General features: G+C 43.0%; 1 protein-coding gene across 1 annotated transcript; it reads right to left on the reverse strand.

Moving 5' to 3' along the window:
• Nucleotides 1-67: 67 nt before the first annotated feature.
• sapcd2 (suppressor APC domain containing 2) lies at nucleotides 68-15,497 on the reverse strand. Its single transcript, XM_062989054.1, has 6 exons — nucleotides 14,643-15,497; nucleotides 8,296-8,432; nucleotides 2,862-3,008; nucleotides 2,153-2,248; nucleotides 882-995; nucleotides 68-421 (listed from the first exon to the last, which is right to left on the reverse strand). Exons 1-6 carry the CDS (start codon nucleotides 15,457-15,459, stop codon nucleotides 296-298), a joined length of 1,437 nt encoding a protein of 478 aa, XP_062845124.1. The 5' UTR covers nucleotides 15,460-15,497; the 3' UTR covers nucleotides 68-295.
• Between the last annotated feature and the right edge of the window lie 10,395 nt (nucleotides 15,498-25,892).

Consider the following 25,892-nt stretch of genomic DNA (forward strand, 5'->3'; position numbering starts at 1 on the left):
ACCAGTTCAAGATCCATAATTATTTTGGTTGGAAAAGACCTTCCTTTTGAGATTTAAGAGGTGTGAGTCTTTAATGAAGCTGGAGTGAATCCTGTGCTTGTAAAGTTTCCTCCTCAAACACATTCGAGAGTGTCACACATATGGAGTAAAATAGTCACATTTAAAATATAACATATTAGCACCCTGTTAAACCATGGAGAAGCTTATAGAGTGGGTGTGGAGTGTTGTCTTTGCAGTCCCTGGGCTGAGTAGATGTGCTCGTGGTCTGATGTGATTGTGCTTTACTAGGTTCTGCTCATATGAAGGTCGAGTCGAGGGTACTGTTGTGAGCGCTGCGAGCTCTGGCTTCAAACAGCTGTTTAATCAGGGCCGACTTTTCCTGCTCCAGCTGTGTGATGCGTTCGCTCTTCTCAGTCACCTCCTAAACACAGCGAAGACAAACGACAGAGAAAGTCAGAAAAAATTGATATATACTATAGTGTCAAAAATAAGTGGTGTACTGTTATTTCTGATGAGACTGAGGTTATTCAATGTGTGCAACAGACTGTTAAAGGTATTCTGTTGTGGTAATCAGTCTGTGGTGGCCAGTGCCCTCTTTTTTTTCGCTGTGGTTTGCTGGGGTGGTGGCATTTCTTCAAGGCTGGATAAACCAACAACTAAATAAGCTGGTGAGGAAAGGCAGCAAGACGTAGCGCCTCCGGCGTTCTTGTGTGCGCAGTGCCATCAGATTTCAAGACGACAGCAAAATACACAGGCTGCCATAACACTCGAATTTCCCCCAAGGGTGATCAATAAAGAATCAAATCGACAACTTGTTTGTAACCTGCTAGAATTAGTGAACAAATATGGCACTACTTTGGTGAAATGTTGAATGGTTGTACCTGTGTGAGAAGGTGGTTCTGGTCCTTTAGTCTCTGGATGGCCTGTGGGGGAGCTGGGACAGGCTGGATACTCTGGGAGATGGACGAGGACTGTGTGCTCGGAGACGGAAATGACTGCCAAAGTAAAGGAAACGTTTTGTTATTTGTTCTTGTTTGAGAATGAAGTGTGGTTGAAGAAAAGCAGGTCAGAAAAGTGCTTGCAGCTGGCACAGCGGGCAGAACTTGTCATAAAGTTAGCGATAACAAAGGATGATATGATCGGTCAATTTTACTGTCGTTTAACCCTTCACATGCCAACACAATTGCATAGGCAGGTATAAAGGATTTATTTGCTTAGATTCGTATGTTTAAATTGTAATTAGAGTAGATAAAACTAGACCTGCTTACTTACATTACTATATTTTACTATATTTTTTTAATATCTCAGGCCCTGACAGTTCCTCTCTGATAGGATCATCTACTAAATAAGTTGTGTTTTATTTTAAAAGCATTATTTCTTTTTATTCTACAGCATTATACATTAAAACATAAAACTGTTTAATACTAGTCTGGAATGTCCAGGGAAAATGAGAAAAAAAAAAAAACACCAGTGTAGCAAACATGGATTACATTACATTTAGCAGACGCTTTTGTCCAAAGCGACTTACAGTACTGTGACAGTATACTGTCTAAGCAGTTGATGGTTAAGAGCCTCACTCAAGGGCCCAACAGTGACAACCTGGCAGTGGTGGGGCTTGAACCAGCAACCTTTTGATTACTAGTCCAGTATCCTAAACCACTAGGCTACAACTACCCATATCATTGACATGTTGGTTCCTCTTAACTGATGGTCACCTGCGCCTTTAGAACTGAGCTCTAAATCGCTCCAGGTGGAAAGGTTTCTATTTATCATGGTTTCTTTCTCACAGATTTGCCAGCTCCTTTGTTAGAAAACTGACTTTCTCTTGAAACCGTGATGCCAGGCTCGGTCAGGTCTCATTTGAAGTATGACCGAGCCTTTCCGGCACTCTGAGAACCTTGCCATTTTAAGATAGCCAGTTTTTATGTCTGCTTTATCCCTTTCTATTCACTTTCTCTGTTGCGGCTGTGGATGTTTATGTCCTTCAGTTCTTACCTCTTTTTCCCCTTACACATTTTGTTTGTTCCTCATTAGCTACATTACTGTTCTACCCTGGTTAAGCATCCTGTTTAGGTTCATTTTCAATTCTTGCAGGTTAGGAACTACAACTGGTGCCCAATTACAGTTGGAGATACAGACAAAATAGACTAACCATTCCAGAGCAGGATATGAGCTCATTAAGGCAGCGGTTCACTTCCTCTAGTTTAGGCATTAGGACATTCAGGCGATTCGATTCGGTCAGAAAATCCTAATAATACAAAGAAAGGGACACAAATAAGCCAGGCAATACTGATAAGAACAACAACAATAATACTTTTTAAAACACAATAATGATGGAACTGTATCCCCCCCCCCATTTTTCTCCCCTGATCTAGTCGTACCCTGATTGCGTTACGCTTCACCTCTACCGATACAACCCTCCACTGCTGACTGAAGAGCTTTGCAACTGGCACACGCCCCCTCCGACACGTGTGCAGTACCGACTGCATCTTTTCACCTGCACTAGGCGAGTTCATATGCGGATCAGTTTTGTGCACTGAGAGCGAAACCCTGATCAGCATTATTCCCCAACTCTGCGCAGGCGCCATCAATCAGCCGGCAGAGGTCGCAATTCCACCAGCTATGAGGAACCCTGGTGCGGCTTGTCCCACCCTGTGAACAACAGCCAATCGTTGTTCATGTAACCGCCCAGCCCAGCCAGATGGCAGAGCTGAGCTGATGGAATTGTATTTGAAACACGCAGTAACTCATTCAGTACAACTATAAAGGTGCACTCCTGAACTTAGTAATTAGAGTATTTATATATTTGGGAATATAATGTATACTCTGTGTGTGTGTGTGTGTGTGTGTGTGTTGCTCACAGTGAGGTGACCGCTCTGGCCGATAAGCCTCTGCCTCTCGTTGATGTTGTGGATTTGACTCTGGTACCACTCTCTGGCCCTCTCCACCACATCCAGCCCTGCCAGCAAAGAGTCCTTCTCCTGTTCCAGCTCCTTCATCTGCTTCAGCTGTAGATTACATGAGAACAGGGTTCAGTAGTTGATTACAGGTTTAGTACTTGAACTCTATACAGAGAAATTTAAATAAGTTAGCTATTCAAGCCACACACACACACACAATTGTATCTTTTAAAGCTGCTTGGTTTGAAATGTTCCAGTCATTTGTTCTGCCCACCTCCACAAAAAGTTGAGTTCTATATCACCACTATGTACTATGTATTAGTATAATGGAAAATACCCAGTTTATCCTTATTATAATAGTTTACAGTGCCATCCAGTGGTCAAAAAGTACATTGCATGGTTGTATTAAAAGTGATACACATACACCGACCAGGCATAACATTATGACACATGGGGTGTGTTCGAAAACCTAGTGAGCTGCCTTGCTGTTTTACTGCCTACGTAGGCAGCTGCCTAAGTAGAGAGGATTCTAATAAGTCATTGACTTATAAGGCAGTTTATTCGAATGCGCTACTCAGACAGCGATAACATCAGTTTTCGCTAACTAAGCTAACACAGTTTGCCTCATGCAATTCAAACCAATGGGATGAGGTGGTACAACGCGCATTGTGCAGAGTACAAGTACAGAGCCAACGAAATACCTTAGTATTACCGTAGTACCCTTCGTGTGCCAACTACGAACTTCCCCCCCCCCCCCCCCAAACTTGCACCACGCCCCCTCCCCTTCGTCAACCACCGCACAGAAATCATTGAGAAAGCTTCTGACAAGCTAAAATAACGTAATTAACGTTGTGCACATCAAATATATGATGCAATTTTGCTCATTAAAAATATTACTTTAAAAAAATAATACAGTCCCCATCTGAGCCGATTCTATCAGCACATTATATAAATTCGTGGTTCGCTTTGGTAAATCGTAAGCGGTTCTTCACAGAGTCAAGCATAGACAAAAGTTCATCAATTACTACGTTGGTTAGTTCGGGATCATCTGCTCTGACTGACAGAAAACGTTTAGCTCCACAGACAGAACGACTCTGAGTCGGCTCCCGCTCTGTGGTAATACTCAGTATAATTAAGCCTGAGCTTTTTAAGGTAACCGAGTCACACAAAATGTTCTGTAGTAGTTGGTGTTTATTTACAACCGCAACATTCATTATAACAGTAAACACGGAGAGATGACTGAGAAAAGAAACTTACGCTGCGCTTGAAATGAATCGACTCCTGAATCACTTATAATCGATACTGTGAACAGAGCGTCTCTCTTAAAGACACACACACGTCCTAAAAAAAATCTCGTAATGTCACGCCCCCCGGTCAGGCACTCGCGCCCCCCCAGACAAGTACTCAGGTTGAACACCCCTGTGCTAGAGGAATATCCCGCTGCGCCACCTGGGCACAACTAACAAAGGGTAGTAAAAAGCAAGCGTTTAAAGTATAAAGACATGGTGTATTGAGTCTGATTTGTCTAAACTTTATTCGCCTACTGATTATTCACCCTGATCTAAACCCCAACAAACTTCTTTTAGATGCACTGGATTGTCAATTGCGAGTCGAGCCTTCATGTTCAACATCAGTGCTCAACCTTACACATGATTTTAGACTAATTGGGCACAGGGTTCACCACAAACATAGTCTGAAAACAGACTCCCATACCCCTTTTCCAGCGACACGGATCCGACTCTGTTCCGGTTCGCGAACTTGATTTTGAACCCGAAAAAAAGAGGTTCCAGGCAGCGAACTAGCGTTCTAATCTGGCACCACAGAATACTTGCTTTTTCAGCGTGAACCGTGACGTCATCTGTGGGCGTGTCACAGTGTACAGAGGAGTGCAAGATGTGGCAGCTAAAAAAGGGGCAAACTCTATATTGGTGCCCATGGTTTTCCAACAAACCCATGATGAAGAGTCCAAATAGTGCCGTTAAAGCGCATTTCCAATACATTCCAACTACAATCTAATACTTTAGTATGCTTTTTTTCCCTCAAGGAGGGAGGAAGGGCAACAACAGAGAGTCTGGCTCTCTAGTAAATACATACAAAGTGAAGTTCTTTGAATGGGCGTCCCCGAGAGAGGGGATGCCATGAAAAGCAATAGAGGGAACAAAAAAAAAAGGGGGGTGTGGGTCAGGCTGGGCGTTTGTGTGGTGGAATAAATCCTTTTTTGTAAAAGGAATGACAGTGGGGGCAGCTGTGCAGGCAATATTGCACGAGCCAGAGCCAATGAGAGTGTTAATGTGAGACGCCATGGTAGACAATGACATCACCTGACAGACAGACAGGGGACAGAATGATGCTAGCTGTGGGCGAATGCAGCGATAACAAAAACCAGTCAGAGTTAGTTTACAATAACAGGTGTGATTTAAAACCACATTTAAGCTTAGCGTAAACTTATCGAATAGCCGGAGATTGTTTACTGGTTAAAAGTCACTGAGGTTGCCGCTCAGGTGGCGCAGCGGTAAAGTACGCTAGCTCACCAGAGTTGAGTTTCTAGATGCATCGTATCGAAACTCAGCTCTGCTTTCCGACTGGGTTGGGCGGCAGTATGAACAACGTTTGGCTGTTGTTCAGGGGCTTAGGGGTAGAGTCGGAGCATAGGTCCTCATAACTGGTACAACTGCGGCCCCTGCTGGTTAACTGACGGCGCCTGCACAGGGCTGAGGAATAACATTGAGGGGGGTGTGACAGGTGAAAAATGCAGGCTGTACTAACTGCGTGCCGGAGGGGGCGCAAGTCAGTCGAGTGGCGTCCTCAGTCAGCGGCAAAAGGGCAGTATAGAGGACACAATCAGGGTAATTGGACACGATTAGAATGGGGATAAAAGTTGGGGGGAAAAAAGTGGGGAAAAAATAGATAATTAAAAAAAAGTCACTGAGGTTCAGTTTTAAACTTTAGATTTAGTCTAATCACCAGTACTATTTCATTTAACTTTATTAAGAATTCATCCCAACATACCTAACAGCTGGTGAACTAACGATTCCAAAGCAACCCCATCTTAACTCTGATCTTCCTCTAGTTCCGTTCACATTTCCACCCACTTGCTCCTTCATTCGTTCACTCACCCAGAAGAAAAAGTGCAGGGCTTTGCTGGAGTACAGACTGCTGCTGAGAGGGATGAAGACGGTGGTGTAGGCGGCCCAGACAGCGCCAGCTCTCAGGCCCGGGGGCCCGAGTCGGCTCAACACCATGAGAACAGAGCGAGAAACGAACAGAAGAAACGAGAGAAACCCAGAGGAAAAGATGGAGACACGAAAGCACAGAAAAGGGAGCTAGAGACAGAGAAGCAAGAGGAGAGTGTGGCAGAGAGGAATTATAGTTAGGGGATGGGGGTGAAGCAGATTCGGGGAGGGGCGAATAGGGGAAAGGGGAGGAGAGACGGGATTGAAGAGATGAATGTGGTGGTGGCTAATTATGTAGTCAGTACTCCAGTCTGAGTGGTTTTTATGGCTTTTTAAATGTCATTTTGTGCATTTTTAGCAAAGTAAGTCAACATATCCTAATGCCAAGTTCACATGTGACTGGAAATTTTATATTTGATTAGTTATTTGCATTAAACTCATACGTTTCTGCTTTCTTAGTTCAATTAACAGAGGTAGAAGAGACTTTTGGAAGGTTTCTGAGGTCCAGAGATATGTTGACCTTGGCATGAGCACCGCCGCACACACAGTTTTGATTGCACTCACATTCTTATGGAAGTACACCATGTTCCTAACACGCTGACTATTCTTGTAGAATGATAAACAAGTTTGGTGTGGACAGTCGGCCTTGAGCTGGGTCGCTGAGCAGAGTTAGCCTGAAGGGGCAGTAAAGTGGGGTCTAAATACCGCGATAGGGCGGACGGTATCCACCTTTCTCTTCTGTAAAGGCATGTGTGTGATTGCATTATGAGATCGGTCCTCAGCTGAGTAATAAATTGATTATTTTGCTCTTATTATTACCCCGGTTGTCTGCGTCAGTCTTTAAGGGTTATTTTGAATTCCCACAACACACACTACACGACTTTCATCAGGTCATCAGGTCCGCTGTACAGTTCACACTACGCACTTGGATCTCTTGTAATCAGAAGTCTTTCAAACAAGGCCATTCCACCTAGGGCTGTCGCGGTGACAGAATTTCCCCTTGCGGTATTCAGCCTGTCTCAATATCGCGGTATGCGGTTATATCGCCATTTTTTTGTTGTTTTTGAAAATTACTTAATTGATCTGGATTTTAGAGCTATATAAACAAGCTTTATTGTTAGGCTATGATTCGATATATTATTGCTTTATAATGACAAAGATGAGACGGCTTTAAGACCAATGAAATGCGTGTTTAGGCTATTGTTAAATACAGAACAGAGCAGGGATGCGCGTCTTTTCTCTATTAAAAAAAGGTTTAAATAAGCTTCTAGCCTAGGTTAGATATACACTGTGAAACAAAAAAAAAGTGTTTAGGCTAAATATTTTAAATGCACATCTAATCAAAATATGGTAAAAAAAATAGAATAAAGAATAAAGTCTGTAAGAGTTTAAACCTGCGTTATCATGCGCGCTAGACGAACCAACATGTTCACCTGATGTGTTTTAGAGAGGATCTGAGTGGGGTAGCGATGTTCCCCTCGGTACTAAAACTCTCTCTGATGGTGCTCGTTGCGTTAATACACTGTAGATGTACTGAACCTGCATGCGACTTTAGAGATCAGAGAAAGTCTAGCCTGGTTATCGCGCCACTATTAACCATCTATTTAGTAGATATAATTAACATAACAATATATACTACGTTTCAAGTTATTATTCGTTTCAATACATTTTTATTCAACGAAAAAATGCATTTAAATCATTCCAGCAAGCCAGCAAGAGAGAATCTGCAGGCTGCAATGCCATATTAACCGTCATTAAGTGTTTTAGTTCGCCAAGGCTGTTTAAATATAGTCTAAATTACAAGTATTTATTGAGTGTGAACTCAATTTAATCATTAATAAACTTGCCTATAATTCCTGTTGCGATTGTTTACATTTTAAAACACAAAGCCTGACACTCAGCAGCAACGCATGAGAACAGGTTGCGGGAAAATGACGCTCCTAGCTCATTTTCATTATGAATTTATTTAACATTTATTACGCACGAATGTAAGCGTATAAAACAAGATGGACCTGCAACAATAAAAAAAAGGAGAAGAAAGAAAGAAAAAACGTGAATATCGCGGTGTTGCGGTTGTCCAGCATGCCCTGCGGTTGGCTGGTCTATACCGCGATATTTCAAATTGCGGTTAGCGCGACAGCCCTAATTCCACCTTCGAATCCCTTTAGATGCACTATCTACTGTTAAACTAGACATGGCTTGGATGCGTTTAAGATTCGTACCATTCCATAGTCCACTCCATTAGTAATGGTGTGTCGCCTCGGCTCCTCTCGGTTCCTGCTGTGCCGCCTCGTGGCCGTGAACCCTGTAGTGCTCTCGCTCTTCGACCTTGGGAGACCGGCATTTTCACCTTGTTGACCTGATGAAGAACAAAATTAAGTTAGAAAGGTAGGGATCATATTTCCTGACTGATACGCTATGTGCCTTTCCAGAAGAGTTGATGTTGTTATGGCTTCTTTTTCTTATTCGCTCTCACGTTCTTTGGTCCGATTAAACGGAATTTTGGTCCAAATAAGCGAATAACATTACACGTACATGATAGGATCTGTTTCGGTACTTTAGGATTCGGTCCGAATAAGCGGCCGGTCCGATTAACCGGTGGTCCAATTAACCGGATTCGACTGTATATCATTATCGTTATAAAGTTTGAGTCTAAACCGATAATTATCGGTGGTGCTGTTACTATTTTTCACTTCTGCAGTCTTTTAAATTAAAATGCAAAAAAAAAAAAAAAAAAAAGTCTTTTTTCAATTGCATTATACAAGAACAAAAAAATCAAAATCATAATCGACAATCGATAATAATATTAAAATAATCGAGTTTTTTTTTTTATGGCATACTTAAACAGTACGTACTAGATTCGAGGCAGTGCGTGCCCGCGATATGCTTTTACAACATTTAATTCAGAACGGACTCAGTCACAATGGCACGACTGTTCGTCCAGCAATAGCCAATCATGTCGGAATACACTAGGGTTTTTCAAACGCTTGTAAACCACAGTGGGACCAGATTAGAGAAGAGCAGAGTGAGTAAGATGCATTGTTTATGCTGTCTGGGTCATGTAAAAAATCAGGGACATAATGGGAGTCAACTGAAATAAAGTTTGAAAAACCCAGGTCTAGACGCCCAACTACAGATAGTACCTTTGAGATTCGAACCCTGATTTCCCAAAAGCTCATGACCCGGCCTCAAGTCTTAACCTGTATTAATTGTATTAATTATGCTTTCATAACTGATATTATTGCATCAGTTCCGTGATTGGTAATAAAGATACATTTTAGCACACGGGTGAGAACGTTTAGCACTACCTCTTACTATCACTTCTCATGACAGATAACACCTCAGGGCTGGGAAGTCAGGTACCAAATGCTAACAAGTGCAAATGTTAATTTCTACTGACAAATGGCCAAACCTGGGGGAGTATGGGTGTGACTCTTCAAACTTTAGAGTTACAGTTAATCCTCAAATTGAAATACTCTAGTTTTAAAATGTCTAGTACACGACACAGAGTGTAATTTAAGGATCAGGTTCTCGTGTTATCCTGTCATTTGAACAAAACATGCAGTAACAAGCTCGAGTGCCCGGCCCTTCATGGGTCTGATAGGCTATGCTGATCCACTTTCACCTCAGTGTCTATGTTTATGAAGTGGGTGTTAAGGGAGGTTTTTTTTTCCCATTTCAAAACTTTTGCAGTGATTTAAGCAACTTACTTTAAGATACTTTAATATTATTATGATCGTTATTGTGTTAAGGGCAGACATCCCAAGTCTCCCACAAGTTCCGGGAGTCTACCGCACATACGTAGCGGCTCCCTGATGCCCGCAGGTCAGATGAAATCTCCCGGAATCTAGAACGAGCGGCCAAGAGCGACACACGCGCGCACGCAGGCGACACAGACTTTATTCCCCGATCGCGTATTAAATTCGTGATCTGATATACAATCTAGCGCACTGTGTACGGAACATAAATCAATTGTCTAATATACTGTCTAGTGCAGGGAACATAAATCTGTTATCTGATATATAATTTAGTGCACTATGTAGGGAACATAATTAATTATGTAATACACTATCTAGTGCACTATGTAAGGAACACAAATCATCATCTAGTTATACTTTCTAGTGCACTATGTGTTGAACATGAATGCATTATCTAATACACTATCTAGTGCACTATGTAGGGAACATAAATCTGTGATCTGATATACAATCTAGTGCACTGTGTAGGGAACATAAATCAATTGTCTAATATACTGTAGTGCACTATGTAAGGAACATAAATCTGTTATCTGATATATAATTTAGTGCACTATGTAGGGAACATAATTAATTATGTAATACACTATCTAGTGCACTATGTAAGGAACACAAATCATCATCTAGTTATACTTTCTAGTGCACTATGTAGTGAACATGAATGCGTTATCTAATACACTATCTAGTGCACTATGTAGGGAACATAAATCCGTGATCTGATATACAATCTAGCGCACTGTCGGAAACATAAATCAATTGTCTAATATACTGTCTAGTGCACTATGTAAGGAACATAAATCTGTTATCTGATATATAATTTAGTGCACTATGTAGGGAACATAATTAATTATGTAATACACTATGTAGTGCACTATGTAAGGAACACAAATCATCATCTAGTTATACTTTCTAGTGCACTGTGTGTTGAACATGAATGCATTATCTAATACACTATCTAGTGCACTATGTAGGGAACATAAATCTGTGATCTGATATACAATCTAATGCACCATGTAGGGAACATAAACCAATTGTCTAATTCACTATCTAGTGCACTATGTAGGGAACATAAATTCATATCTAAAATACTATCTAGTGCACTATGTAGGGAACCTAAATCCGTTATCTGATATACAATTTAGTGCACTATGTAGGGAACCTAAATCCGTTAACTAATACGCTACCTAAATCATTATGTAAGAAACATAAATCTATTATCTAGTACACTATCTAGTGCACTAAGTAAGAAACATAAATTATTTTCTAATATACTGTACAATGTAGTGCACTATGTAGGGAACATAAATCTATTATCTTTCACACTATCTAGTGCACTATGTAGTACACATTAATGTATTTGTGACGCAAACAGTTAGCTTAGTAGCTCAGTTAGCAGCTCCTAAAAGTTCTGTTATCACCCATATATATCCTTTGGTGTGTGCGAGAGGTATTTTAGCTTTTTTTTTTTTTTTTTTTGGGCTTGGTTGGTCGGGGTCGAGGTCCGGGTCTGGGGTACCTCCCTGAAATGAGTTTTTGCAACTTGGGATGTCTGTAAGGGTTACATTATGAGGCTGAAACCACACAGAATATCATATTCAAAGAGCAAAAAAAAAGACATTACTATTTGCATTTGTTTTTTATGTTACATTTTTAAGTTTCTGCAGGTGCTTGATTAAATTAGTCATGTTATACGACGAAACCTTACTTCCACTCCTTGACACGCTAGCTTTGCACACATTGTAAGCAGCTGTTTTGCTTTTCTGCGTTTCCATACAAAGGACATTTTAGTCAAATAAGCAGCTAATGTTAATGTTTTTCTCCGTTACTGACTGAAGTTGTCACGGGTTCATGGTAAGATGTGTAACGGAACTCGGATCGGTGACGTGCCTCATGTTACATTATGTTACGTTAAGGCGGGTTTATGGTCCAGCACAAGATGCAGACTGGAATTTGGATAGGTAAGTAGATCGGCCCGTCTGTCAGATATCCGATCTGTATATGATGTCGATATCGGAGCCGATACCGATCCGGGATCGGTTTGGGCCCATCTCTAATGGAGAGCCACACCCTGATCAAAGCATTATTCCTCGACTCTGTGCAGGCGGCATCAACCAGCCAGCAGAGGTCGTAACTGCATCAGTTATGAGGCGCCCCACTCTGCATGAATAACAGCCAATCTTGTTCATGTAGGCGCCCAGCCCAGGCGGATGACAGAGCTGAGACTGGAACCAACAAGTTTGAAATGTCAGCTCTGGTGTGCTAGCGTGTTTTACTGCTGCGCCACCTGAGCGGCTTACTCAAGCCATTACTAAAAATAATAATTAGAAATTATTTTCACTTTTTTTATGAAATTTAAAAAAGAACTCGATAAACTGAGGGTCTAAGCCAGGGTTTCTTCCAATCCTAAAATCCACCGCTCTGCAGAGTTTCAGCTTTATCTTCTTTTGACTCTTGTGAACTTAATACCATGCTCTCTATGACCTAAATCGTGTGTTTCAAACAGGAAAAGCTTGACGGGCGGCTTTCCAACAATTACTCTCGGGTCTTTACACCACTCGGATAACAGAGAAACGTAAATTCATAGGAGGGGGAAGAGGTGTATATAAAAAGCGGCTCCAGCAGAGTTAAACATACAAACATACAGAAAAGCACCCAGGCAAAAAAGCAGATCTGTACGTTTGGGACGATTTTAAGGGCCATGTGGCCAACGTTAATATAAGTAACTTTTAATTAGGGATGAACTCCATAATCTGCAGGATGAAAATAGCTGTTATCACACATTACTTTTACTTGTAAAAAGTAACAGGGTACATGCACCTACAGCATATGGCCCAAAGTATGTAAACAAACCCCCTTAGTGGCAGTGGTAGCCTACTGGTTAGAGCTTTGGACTATCAACTGAAAGGTTAAGAGTTCAAATCCAAACTTTGCCATGGAGCCACTGTTGGGCCCTTGAGCAAGACCCTTAACCCTCTCTGCTCCAGGGGCGCAGTACGATGGCTGACCCTGCACTCTGACCCCAGCTTCCAAACAAGCTGGGATATGCGAAGAAGAATTTTGTTGTACTGTACATGTACAGTATATATGACAAATAAAAGCGTTCTTAATTTAATAGTTCAGAAGTTTAGTCAGCACTCATTGCTAACAGTGTTTAACATTAACTACAGTATATAAAATAAATTATGATTTCAATGACCTTTTCAGCATCCTGTTCCAGCATGACTGTATATCTGTGCTCATAGTAAGTTCCATAAAGAATTTGGTCTGGACCAACTCCTGTGATCTACACAGTGCTCTGTTCAACCCTATTAAACATCTATAGTCTTAACTGTTATCAGTGCCCAACCTCACAAATGCTCTTTTGACCTTATGGTTACAAATTCCACAGAGCAACTACAAAATCTTCTGAAAGGCCTCCAAAAAGAATGAAGGCTGTTATTGCCTCAAATGGAGGCATGGGGATTAAGTTTATATTAATGCCCATGATTTTGAAACGAGGTGCACCAACTCATACTCATACTTGCATTTAGCAGACGCCTTTGTCCAAAGCGGCTTACAGTAGAATACAGTCTGAGCTATTGAGGGTTAAGGGCTTTGCTCAAGGGCCCAACAGCAGCAACCTGGCTTGAACCAGTGACCTTCTGTTTACTGGTACTGTACCTTAACCGCTAGGCTTTTTCAAATTTCAAGTTTTTGAATATTTGTCAACTTGCTGTCGGTGGCACGGTGGCTCGGTGGGTAGCACTGTCGCCTCACAGCAAGAAGATCCTGGGTTCGATCCCCAGGTGGGGCGGTCTGGGTCCTTTCTGTGCGGAGTTTGCATGCTCTCCCTGTGTCTGCGTGGGTTTCCTCCGGGAGCTCCGGTTTCCTCCCACAGTCCAAAGCCATGCAAGTGAGGTGAATTGGAGATACAAAACTGTCCAGGACTGTGTTCGATATATGAGTAACTAACGTTCCAGTCATGAATGTAACCAAAGTGTAAAACATGACGTTGAAATCCTAATAATAGCCGCTCAGGTGGCGCAGCGGTAAAAACACACGCTGCAACCAGAGCTGGGATCTCGAATACATCGTATCGAATCTCAGCTCTGCCTTGCCGGCTGAAGGCCGAGCGGCCGCATGAACAACGATTGGCCTGCACGGATATGGGTCTCTCTCTGTCAGAACTGTGCAATTACGACCTCTGCTGGCTGATCAGAGGCGCCCGCACAGAGATGAGGAAAGAGTGCTTTTAGGGTGTGTCTCTCCGCACACAGCGCTAGGTGGCACGACACTCGTCAATGTGTGGGTGATGAGATGCATGCGGCTTGCTGCCCACGTGCCGGAGGGGGCGTGAGTTAGCTTCGATCTCCTCGGTCGGAGCAGGGATCGGTATAGGCGGAGAGGAAGCGTGATGCAATCGGGCAAAAATTGGACAATAAAAAAAAAATAAAAAATAAAAAAATCCCAATAAAACAAAATGTATTTGCTGTCTGATTTAAAAAAATCTAAATAAAAAAAGTCATGTGATAAAAAAAATTATGCAAGGAGTAAAGGGATAATTATATTTATTATATAATATTATATTATATTTATTATATTGTTGTAATTACCATACTGTTGTATAATAGTAATTGCATAGCATAGTTAATTCTTCAAAATATTTTTAATTTTATTCTACTCTATTTTATTTACTCTATTTACTGTATTTACACTGTACTGGAGCTGCTGTAACACTCGAATTTCCCCCATGGGGATCAATAAAGGAATCTTATCTTATAATTACTGCTAATTCCATAAACTTTATTTAATAATTTAATTAAATGAGGACTTACTTGGATTCTGAAAGTTTGACGAATCAAGTACAAGTGATTCGACTGAAAGGACTCGATTCAGCGGTTGTGTTACTTTGCCAGTACGAAATGACTCGGATCGATAAAGCGCGCGCTCGGGGACAACATGCACGCGCTCTTGACTCCTGCCGTTCCTCCTGTATGGCTGTACGCTGGGCACAGCAGGGTACGATAATGAATCGCTTGATGATGGTTTACCCAAAGTAAACACAGAATTTGCCCGTTCTTTCTGCCAAGCTCGGTTCTGTGAAGCACCCGCTCGGTTCTGTGAAGCAGCCGCTCGGTTCTGATGAACATTAGTCCCATTGCTCGGTCCGAGTGGACGCACTTTAGCGTGTGTGTCTTGTTGTTGCTGTTTAAAGCTGTTAGAATGAAGATGTCCGGGCTTATTGTGATTAGTAAAGTGCGCTTTGTTACCGTTTTCGGGATTCGGTATAGAATAACGAAGCCCCGCGACAAAACGCTCAAATGTCAGGCAGCCGTGCGGTGGTGCAACCCGCCTCAAGCTCTCCAGCACCCCGCCAGGTAAATCCTGCGTCTCCGCGCCCTGCCAGCGACTTTCAATCTCCGAAATGTGCACATAACCTCGCCTTCCGTCGTCTAAAATATCGAACAGAGTGCGCAGGCTGTGTAGGAAGGCTTTCGGTAACCCGTCTGTTGTATATTCGGCCTCTTTCGGCTGCATGCTGGTCGTTTTTAACGCGCTTTTTGTCGGAATGTTTTCGGTCCCCACAGCCGCCCTACACGCAGCGCTCAGTCCGGTCCGTCTGCACCTGGGATCCGATGCAGTCAAAGCCATGAAGTGACCGCTGGAAATAAGAACAGCGCTAAATTTTAATATATATTTAGACTAAATAGGAATACACGTGTCATAAACATACATTAGCGCGTCATTCTGGGCTATTGAATTGAACGCAGTTCTTTCAGTCGCCTTCAACTTTCGTTTTTCAATAGATCCGCCCTCGGAACGGTTGCGCATCCTCACTCCTATTGGCTGAGCTGGGAAGTTCTTCACGCTGATTGGTTGATACAAAGCAACAGGGTTTGAGTTTTGTTTTTTATACATTTGAATATCAGTCAGCCAGATTTTCCCTAAAAGTATATTTTTCTTAATAAAAAGAGCCCCAAAAACAGATGTTTGGGGGGATGGGGTGAGTTTTGAGAGGGGAAAAAAATGTATAGGTTGCTCCAAAAGTAGTCCTGGACCAGCTTTACCAATTGTTTCTAGAATTGTTATAAATAAAATGTGTTTTAACATCCAGTACCTGAAATGGCATCAACACATTTTAGTACAGTGGATCCTTGACTTACAAATTTAATTGGTTCCGAACTGCTGTTCTTAAGTCAAAATGTTTATTAGTTAAACCTATTTTTCCCATAAGAAATAGAATTAATCTGTGCCAGACCCCCCAAACCACCCCCTTACCTAACCTTTCTAATGTCTTAAACTGTCTTTTTTGTTATAAATACAACTATATTTTCCCTTAAATAATAGAATAGACATTCCTGTAATAAACAATAATAAACGACAATACACAGTAGTAACTGTACATAAAAAACACACATCACATTCCAGTACAGTGCGTGTGCTGTACCATACACCACAATACATTTTCTACCAGAAACAATAACTCATATTTCTCTATTATTTCCTTCTTTATTTCAATAATGTTGTATTTTGTAGGTGTAATTGCACCAAAGAAAGAATACTTAACTCAGCGATTTCCTTCTTCTCTCTTACTCACTGTCTCCTCTGTCCGATACACAGTGACAGCTACTGGCAGGAGTAATTACACAACAACGAATGTAATAGATTCATTTTCTCACCACTGCGCTTTATCTGCACCTTCTCTGGGGACAGGGTCTACTGTACTTTTTAATCAAACAGAAAATAAAATAAAATAGGATTTTATAAAGAAGGTTAGAAAGACTGTAGACTTCAATCTCTTTTCACTACCTTCGTTCTTACCCCAGTGTTTTAGCAGTTTGTTTTGTAGACTGGGTACTTGTACCAGAGTAAGGAAACTGTCAGCTAAATGCAGTAAAGAGAAACAGGATCAAGTGTAATGGTTCTAATAACAATTGAAAAGCCTACAGCCTTTGTGTTGATACACTAAGCTTTTCAGGTACACCAAAGCCACTAGTAACAATGTTGGCATTTCTCAGATACCAAGCGTATGATGTAGTGGATGCCTGCATGTATGTATACCATATACAGAAGCAAAAATATATAAATAAATATATACACCGATGAGGCACAACATTATGACCACCTTCATACCACCTTTAATATATCCCACCCACTAACAGGTGCCGTGATGAAGAGATAATCAGGGTTATTCACTTCACCTGTCAGTAGTCATGTTATGCCTAGTCAGTGTAAATAAAAATAATCAGGCAGGGTATCCACATATACTATATGACCAAAAGTATTTGGACATCTGACCATTAGCTTGTTGTTTCAAAATCATATGGTATTAAAATAGATTGAGCTTTATGTGATCTTTTCGCACCATCAGGGCTCCACCAAGTCCTAGTGAATGTAACAAACACCAGTATGTAACAAACACCAAAATACAGCCTTAGAAACACTAGACCAGGAAAATTGAGTATCTGTAAGTTCATGAAAGACAAAGACTGGGTACACATCATGAACCTTACACTGACAGCATTAAATCACACAGGTCGCCCTAGAAAAGTGCACCAACACTACTTGCCCTACCTACCACTCATTCATGGTGTCCAGACACAAAACAGTTTGAATTCCAGGTTATTTTTTACCTATAATGTTGCTTTTTGTCTTTTTCACATGCCACCTTCAAACAGCAATCTAACAGGTAGCAGCCTTCACACATGAACAACCCAGTATAACAATCCCACATACAATAGAGCTGCTGGAATTTATTTCATGCTTTACTCTGTCATCAGACGCGTCTTTAGCCTGCTTAACACTATTATTGAAGTGATTTACTTCTTATTACTACTTTTCCTGAGCTACTAAGAGCACATGCACTTCTTAATCCTGTTTTGCACTAAACATCCTCTGGACACACAAGACAATAAAAAGAGGAGCTCAAAATAATGCAAATTGTTGTGATAGGCAGGAACTTGACAGGTCATGCAGCTGCATATTTCCACTAGTGTGGTTGGATCCAAACGCACGGACCGAGCAGACAGGTTCATGTACAGGTAGGTTCAGGTAAAACTTAAGAGTTGTCAAAGGTGACGAACTCAAACACAGGTTTACTTTAAACTTAGTAAAGAAAACACAAAACCTAGGGATGAGAGGTAAAGATCTTCTCTCTAGTTGCTTTATATATACAGTATATGCTTATTTCTGCATGTACACTTGAAACTTGAGCGAGTCTTATTGGAACATCGCATCACTGATGACGTGTCACAATGAGAGGCACAGATCTCTCGATCTCTCTCTCTATGTCAAGAGTGACAGCCACAAGTGCCAACTGATTAATTTTATCCTTGGTCAAGCCAAGATGGTTATATATCTGAGCAGGAAAAACAAAATAGCACAAGATACTGACTGTGATATGTCGACAATCCTCAAAAGACTTATAAATTCAAGAATTAGTAGTACAGGAAACATGGATAGTTTTGAGGAGGTATGGTGCTGTGAAGAGGCTCTGTGCTCCATAGTGAATGAACTCACTTTTTTTTTCTTTAACCTGAGCTATCTTACTGAGAGTTTTTTTTTTTTTTTTTTTTTATGCTAAATATCCATTTATTTATTGAGTACACTGAAAATGAAGGAATATAAAAAGTTTTTTAAAAAAGTCTCTCTGAGGAGGAAAGTCACCCCAGGAAATAAAGCATTCTTTCCCTAACAGTAGAAATTACCTCGGGCAGTGCCCTACCGTCGTCCCGCTATGCGGCTTGACGTTACCGGCTTTCCCTCACAGTGGAAATTACCTCGGGCAGTGCCCTACCGTCGCCCCGCTATGCGGCTTGACGTTACCGGCTTTCCCTAACAGTAGAAATTACCTCGGGCAGTGCCCTACCGTCGTCCCGCTATGCGGCTTGACGTTACCGGCTTTCCCTAACAGTAGAAATTACCTCGGGCAGTGCCCTACCGTCGCCCCGCTATGCGGCTTGACGTTACCGGCTTTCCCTAACAGTAGAAATTACCTCGGGCAGTGCCCTACCGTCGTCCCGCTATGCGGCTTGACGTTACCGGCTTTCCCTCACAGTGGAAATTACCTCGGGCAGTGCCCTACCGTCGTCCCGCTATGCGGCTTGACGTTACCGGCTTTCCCTAACAGTAGAAATTACCTCGGGCAGTGCCCTACCGTCGCCCCGCTATGCGGCTTGACGTTACCGGCTTTCCCTAACAGTAGAAATTACCTCGGGCAGTGCCCTACCGTCGTCCCGCTATGCGGCTTGACGTTACCGGCTTTCCCTAACAGTAGAAATTACCTCGGGCAGTGCCCTACCGTCGCCCCGCTATGCGGCTTGACGTTACCGACTTTCCCTAACAGTAGAAATTACCTCGGGCAGTGCCCTACCGTCGCCCCGCTATGCGGCTTGACGTTACCGACTTTCCCTAACAGTAGAAATTACCTCGGGCAGTGCCCTACCGTCGCCCCGCTATGCGGCTTGACGTTACCGGCTTTCCCTCACAGTGGAAATTACCTCGGGCAGTGCCCTACCGTCGTCCCGCTATGCGGCTTGACGTTACCGGCTTTCCCTCACAGTGGAAATTACCTCGGGCAGTGCCCTACCGTCGCCCCGCTATGCGGCTTGACGTTACCGGCTTTCCCTCACAGTGGAAATTACCTCGGGCAGTGCCCTACCGTCGTCCCGCTATGCGGCTTGACGTTACCGGCTTTCCCTCACAGTAGAAATTACCTCGGGCAGTGCCCTACCGTCGCCCCGCTATGCGGCTTGACGTTACCGGCTTTCCCTCACAGTGGAAATTACCTCGGGCAGTGCCCTACCGTCGTCCCGCTATGCGGCTTGACGTTACCGGCTTTCCCTCACAGTAGAAATTACCTCGGGCAGTGCCCTACCGTCGCCCCGCTATGCGGCTTGACGTTACCGGCTTTCCCTAACAGTAGAAATTACCTCGGGCAGTGCCCTACCGTCGTCCCGCTATGCGGCTTGACGTTACCGGCTTTCCCTAACAGTAGAAATTACCTCGGGCAGTGCCCTACCGTCGCCCCGCTATGCGGCTTGACGTTACCGGCTTTCCCTAACAGTAGAAATTACCTCGGGCAGTGCCCTACCGTCGTCCCGCTATGCGGCTTGACGTTACCGGCTTTCCCTCACAGTGGAAATTACCTCGGGCAGTGCCCTACCGTCGTCCCGCTATGCGGCTTGACGTTACCGGCTTTCCCTAACAGTAGAAATTACCTCGGGCAGTGCCCTACCGTCGCCCCGCTATGCGGCTTGACGTTACCGGCTTTCCCTAACAGTAGAAATTACCTCGGGCAGTGCCCTACCGTCGTCCCGCTATGCGGCTTGACGTTACCGGCTTTCCCTAACAGTAGAAATTACCTCGGGCAGTGCCCTACCGTCGCCCCGCTATGCGGCTTGACGTTACCGACTTTCCCTAACAGTAGAAATTACCTCGGGCAGTGCCCTACCGTCGCCCCGCTATGCGGCTTGACGTTACCGGCTTTCCCTCACAGTGGAAATTACCTCGGGCAGTGCCCTACCGTCGTCCCGCTATGCGGCTTGACGTTACCGGCTTTCCCTCACAGTGGAAATTACCTCGGGCAGTGCCCTACCGTCGCCCCGCTATGCGGCTTGACGTTACCGGCTTTCCCTCACAGTGGAAATTACCTCGGGCAGTGCCCTACCGTCGTCCCGCTATGCGGCTTGACGTTACCGGCTTTCCCTCACAGTAGAAATTACCTCGGGCAGTGCCCTACCGTCGCCCCGCTATGCGGCTTGACGTTACCGGCTTTCCCTCACAGTGGAAATTACCTCGGGCAGTGCCCTACCGTCGTCCCGCTATGCGGCTTGACGTTACCGGCTTTCCCTCACAGTAGAAATTACCTCGGGCAGTGCCCTACCGTCGCCCCGCTATGCGGCTTGACGTTACCGGCTTTCCCTCACAGTGGAAATTACCTCGGGCAGTGCCCTACCGTTAGTGATGTGACATTTGAAGCGAGGCTTCGGAGCCTGTGTCGAGCAAAAAGGGGTGTGTCAAATGAAGCCCCGGTTCGAGGCGTGTATTGTGACGTAAAAAATCACGTGACTGATGACAAACGAGGCCTCGGATTTAGTGGGACACGTCATCGATTCATTTTGCGTGCCGCTACGGTAGCGGCACGCAACCGCATAAAGAGGGTTTGAACCGCAAGGCACTTTGTGGGTTTTGAGTTGGCGTTGTTTGGTGTGGTTGCGAGGCGATTGGAGTGTGCGTTACAGTTAGTTTGAAAAGTTTAGTAATAACATTATAGATTACATCAGTTATAATTATTATAGTAATATTATCAGTTATTAATATAATTATATCTAATATTTATATTATTAGGTTAGGGTTTAGTAGACTAGTTAGTTGAGTAGTTTAGTGTTATATATATATACAGTATATATATATATATATATATATATATATATATATATATATATATATATATATATATACAGTGTATCACAAAAGTGAGTACACCCCTCACATTTCTGCAGATATTTAAGTATATCTTTTCATGGGACAACACTGACAAAATTACACTTTGACACAATGAAAAGTAGTCTGTGTGCAGCTTATATAACAGTGTAAATTTATTCTTCCCTCAAAATAACTCAAAATACAGCCATTAATGTCTAAACCACCGGCAACAAAAGTGAGTACACCCCTAAGAGACTACACCCCTAAATGTCCAAATTGAGCACTGCTTGTCATTTTCCCTCCAAAATGTCATGTGATTTGTTAGTGTTACTAGGTCTCAGGTGTGCATAGGGAGCAGGTGTGTTCAATTTAGTAGTACAGCTCTCACACTCTCTCATACTGGTCACTGAAAGTTCCAACATGGCACCTCATGGCAAAGAACTCTCTGAGGATCTTAAAAGACGAATTGTTGCGCTACATGTAGATGGCCAAGGCTACAAGAAGATTGCCAACACCCTGAAACTGAGCTGCAGCACAGTGGCCAAGATCATCCAGCATTTTAAAAGAGCAGGGTCCACTCAGAACAGACCTCGCGTTGGTCGTCCAAAGAAGCTGAGTGCACGTGCTCAGCGTCACATCCAACTGCTGTCTTTGAAAGATAGGCGCAGGAGTGCTGTCAGCATTGCTGCAGAGATTGAAAAGGTGGGGGGTCAGCCTGTCAGTGCTTAGACCATACGCCGCACACTACATCAAATTGGTCTGCATGGCTGTCACCCCAGAAGGAAGCCTCTTCTGAAGTCTCTACACAAGAAAGCCCGCAAACAGTTTGCTGAAGACATGTCAACAAAGGACATGGATTACTGGAACCATGTCCTATGGTCTGATGAGACCAAGATTAATTTGTTTGGTTCAGATGGTCTCAAGCATGTGTGGCGGCAATCAGGTGAGGAGTACAAAGATAAGTGTGTCATGCCTACAGTCAAGCATGGTGGTGGGAATGCCATGGTCTGGGGCTGCATGAGTGCAGCAGGTGTTGGGGAGTTACATTTCATTGAGGGACACATGAACTCCAATATGCACTGTGAAATACTGAAGCAGAGCATGATCCCCTCCCTCCGGAAACTGGGTCGCAGGGCAGTGTTCCAGCATGATAATGACCCCAAACACACCTCTAAGACGACCACTGCTTTATTGAAGAGGCTGAGGGTAAAGGTGATGGACTGGCCAAGCATGTCTCCAGACCTAAACCCAATAGAACATCTTTGGGGCATCCTCAAGCGGAAGGTGGAGGAGCGCAAAGTCTCGAATATCCGCCAGCTCCGTGATGTCGTCATGGAGGAGTGGAAAAGCATTCCAGTGGCAACCTGTGAAGCTCTGGTAAACTCCATGCCCAGGAGAGTTAAGGCAGTTCTGGGAAATAATGGTGGCCACACAAAATATTGACACTTCAGGAACTTTCACTAAGGGGTGTACTCACTTTTGTTGCCGGTGGTTTAGACATTAATGGCTGTATATTGAGTTATTTTGAGGAAAGAATAAATTTACACTGTTATATAAGCTGCACACAGACTACTTTTCATTGTGTCAAAGTGTCATTTTGTCAGTGTTGTCCCATGAAAAGATATACTTAAATATCTGCAGAAATGTGAGTGGTGTACTCACTTTTGTGATACACTGTATATATATATAGTATTATATATCTTAATTACCTATATTATTATTAATATACATCTGTATTATCATTTATATACATCTATATTATCTACATACATCTATATTATCTACATACATCTATATTATTTTAATATAGAGTGTAGGTTAGTTGTAGGCTAGATAGACACCATGGAGCCACCCAGAAAGAGGAGGACTTCTCCTGTCTGGGAACATTTTGAATTGTTTGCTCAAAACAAGGTATGTCATAATTGTATTGTCAGAAAATTGTATATTCAGAAAGTAATCATTACAATATCCTCCATAACCTATACATAATGTGTTTTACTGTCATGATGCAGGTAAGGTGCTTGCTGTGTCATAAGGAGCTCACTTACAGCAACAACACATCCTCCATGATAAGGCATTACAGAGCAATACATGATCATGCACAGTCTGCTGCCAGTGGTCCAGACACCAGTCAAAGTAAATAATAAATAAATAATCTTTATTTAATTATCTACATCATGTGTTTGGCCCTTGTAATAACTTCAATTACATATTGTTTCAGATTCCAGAAAGAAAATAGTGGATGATGCCCTGGTCAATATGGTCATCAAAGACTCACAACCCTTTTCCATTGTGGAAGATGTGGGCTTTAAGGAATTAATTCATGTACTGGAACCGACATATGTTCTACCAACCAGACAGGTGTGTATGGTAGGGATGTGTTTTATGATTTTCTTTGCTACTTAAACATGAAATTAATAGTAGGTCAACTCTTCATATTTGATTTTAAAGGCTCTAAAGGCAATGGTGGACAAGCAGTATGAGGAGGCTAAGGAGAAGGCCAAGAAGACACTGCAAAAAGTCATGTCTGTCAGCCTTACATCTGACATGTGGACTTCAATCAATATGGAAGCATACCTTGCAGTCACTTGTCATTTCATTGATGAAGAGGACCAGCTAGGGACAATTTTGCTTGGGGTAGAGCATTTTCCAAGTACCCATACTGCAGAGAACCTAGCAATGGCTCATTCAAGATTCATGGAGGAGTGGGGCATAAAGGACAAAACTAAATGTATAGTGACAGATGCTGCAGCCAACATGATTGCTTGTGTTAACAATTTAAATGTTAGACATGCTCTATGTGTCGCTCACAATCTAAATCTTATAGTAAAAAAGTCCTTTGAAGAAGTACCAGGCCTGTCTGAGTTGAGGGCAAAATGTCGCAAAATGGTTACTTATTTTAGAACCAGCACGACTGCCAAGGAAACATTGACGCAGGTACAAAAGCAGATGGGCCTCCCATCTCTTAAAATGATATTAGAAGTGGACACCAGGTGGAACAGCACATATCTCATGCTGGAGCGCCTGTATAACCTTAGAGAGCCAGTTGGAGCAGCTCTGGCCTCTCTAAGGACTGAAATAACCCCTCCAACATCTCTGGAATATGAAATAATTAAAGAGACAATTCAGGTTCTTGGTGCATTTCAGCAGGCTACCATAGAGCTGTCAGGGGAGAAATGGGTAAGTGCATCCAAGGTAATACCAATGCTCAAGATGCTAAGCCACACTACCCAGAACAAGACTAAGAGCTTGACCTCGAGCATGGCAAGGCAACTTGGAGCGAATCTGGTACGCCGGGTAATAGACCGCTCTTTAAAGGCAGAGGCAATAACTGTCAGGACCATGCCAACTCTGCTGGATCCGAGGTTTAAAAAGCTGGGATTCTTGAGCTCCACTAAATTGGAAGAAGCTATAACAAGGTTAAAAGGGAATTGTGCTGAAATCATCAGAAACACTCCCTCATCAACCCCCCTTCAGCTACAAGAGGCCATACAAACAGACCAATCATCTGACAGTGGTCAGTTTTTCTTCGGTTTAGTAATATGTGATATACAGTGTATCACAAAAGTGAGTACACCCCTCACATTTCTGCAGATATTTAAGTATATCTTTTCATGGGACAACACTGAAAAAATGACACTTTGACACAATGAAAAGTAGTCTGTGTGCAGCTTATATAACAGTGTAAATTTATTCTTCCCTCAAAATAACTCAATATACAGCCATTAATGTCTAAACCACCGGCAACAAAAGTGAGTACACCCCTTAGTGAAAGTTCCTGAAGTGTCAATATTTTGTGTGGCCACCATTATTTCCCAGAACTGCCTTAACTCTCCTGGGCATGGAGTTTACCAGAGCTTCACAGGTTGCCACTGGAATGCTTTTCCACTCCTCCATGACGACATCACGGAGCTGGCGGATATTCGAGACTTTGCACTCCTCCACCTTCCGCTTGAGGATGCCCCAAAGATGTTCTATTGGGTTTAGGTCTGGAGACATGCTTGGCCAGTCCATCACCTTTACCCTCAGCCTCTTCAATAAAGCAGTGGTCGTCTTAGAGGTGTGTTTGGGGTCATTATCATGCTGGAACACTGCCCTGCGACCCAGTTTCCGGAGGGAGGGGATCATGCTCTGCTTCAGTATTTCACAGTACATATTGGAGTTCATGTGTCCTTCAATGAAATGTAACTCCCCAACACCTGCTGCACTCATGCAGCCCCAGACCATGGCATTCCCACCACCATGCTTGACTGTAGGCATGACACACTTATCTTTGTACTCCTCACCTGATTGCCGCCACACATGCTTGAGACCATCTGAACCAAACAAATTAATCTTGGTCTCATCAGACCATAGGACATGGTTCCAGTAATCCATGTCCTTTGTTGACATGTCTTCAGAAAACTGTTTGCGGGCTTTCTTGTGTAGAGACTTCAGGAGAGGCTTCCTTCTGGGGTGACAGCCATGCAGACCAATTTGATGTAGTGTGCGGCGTATGGTCTGAGCACTGACAGGCTGACCCCCCACCTTTTCAATCTCTGCAGCAATGCTGACAGCACTCCTGCGCCTATCTTTCAAAGACAGCAGTTGGATGTGATGCTGAGCACGTGCACTCAGCTTCTTTGGACGACCAACGCGAGGTCTGTTCTGAGTGGACC

This window comes from Trichomycterus rosablanca, chromosome 26, assembly GCF_030014385.1.
Source record: "Trichomycterus rosablanca isolate fTriRos1 chromosome 26, fTriRos1.hap1, whole genome shotgun sequence".
NCBI classification, from domain to species: domain Eukaryota; kingdom Metazoa; phylum Chordata; class Actinopteri; order Siluriformes; family Trichomycteridae; genus Trichomycterus; species Trichomycterus rosablanca.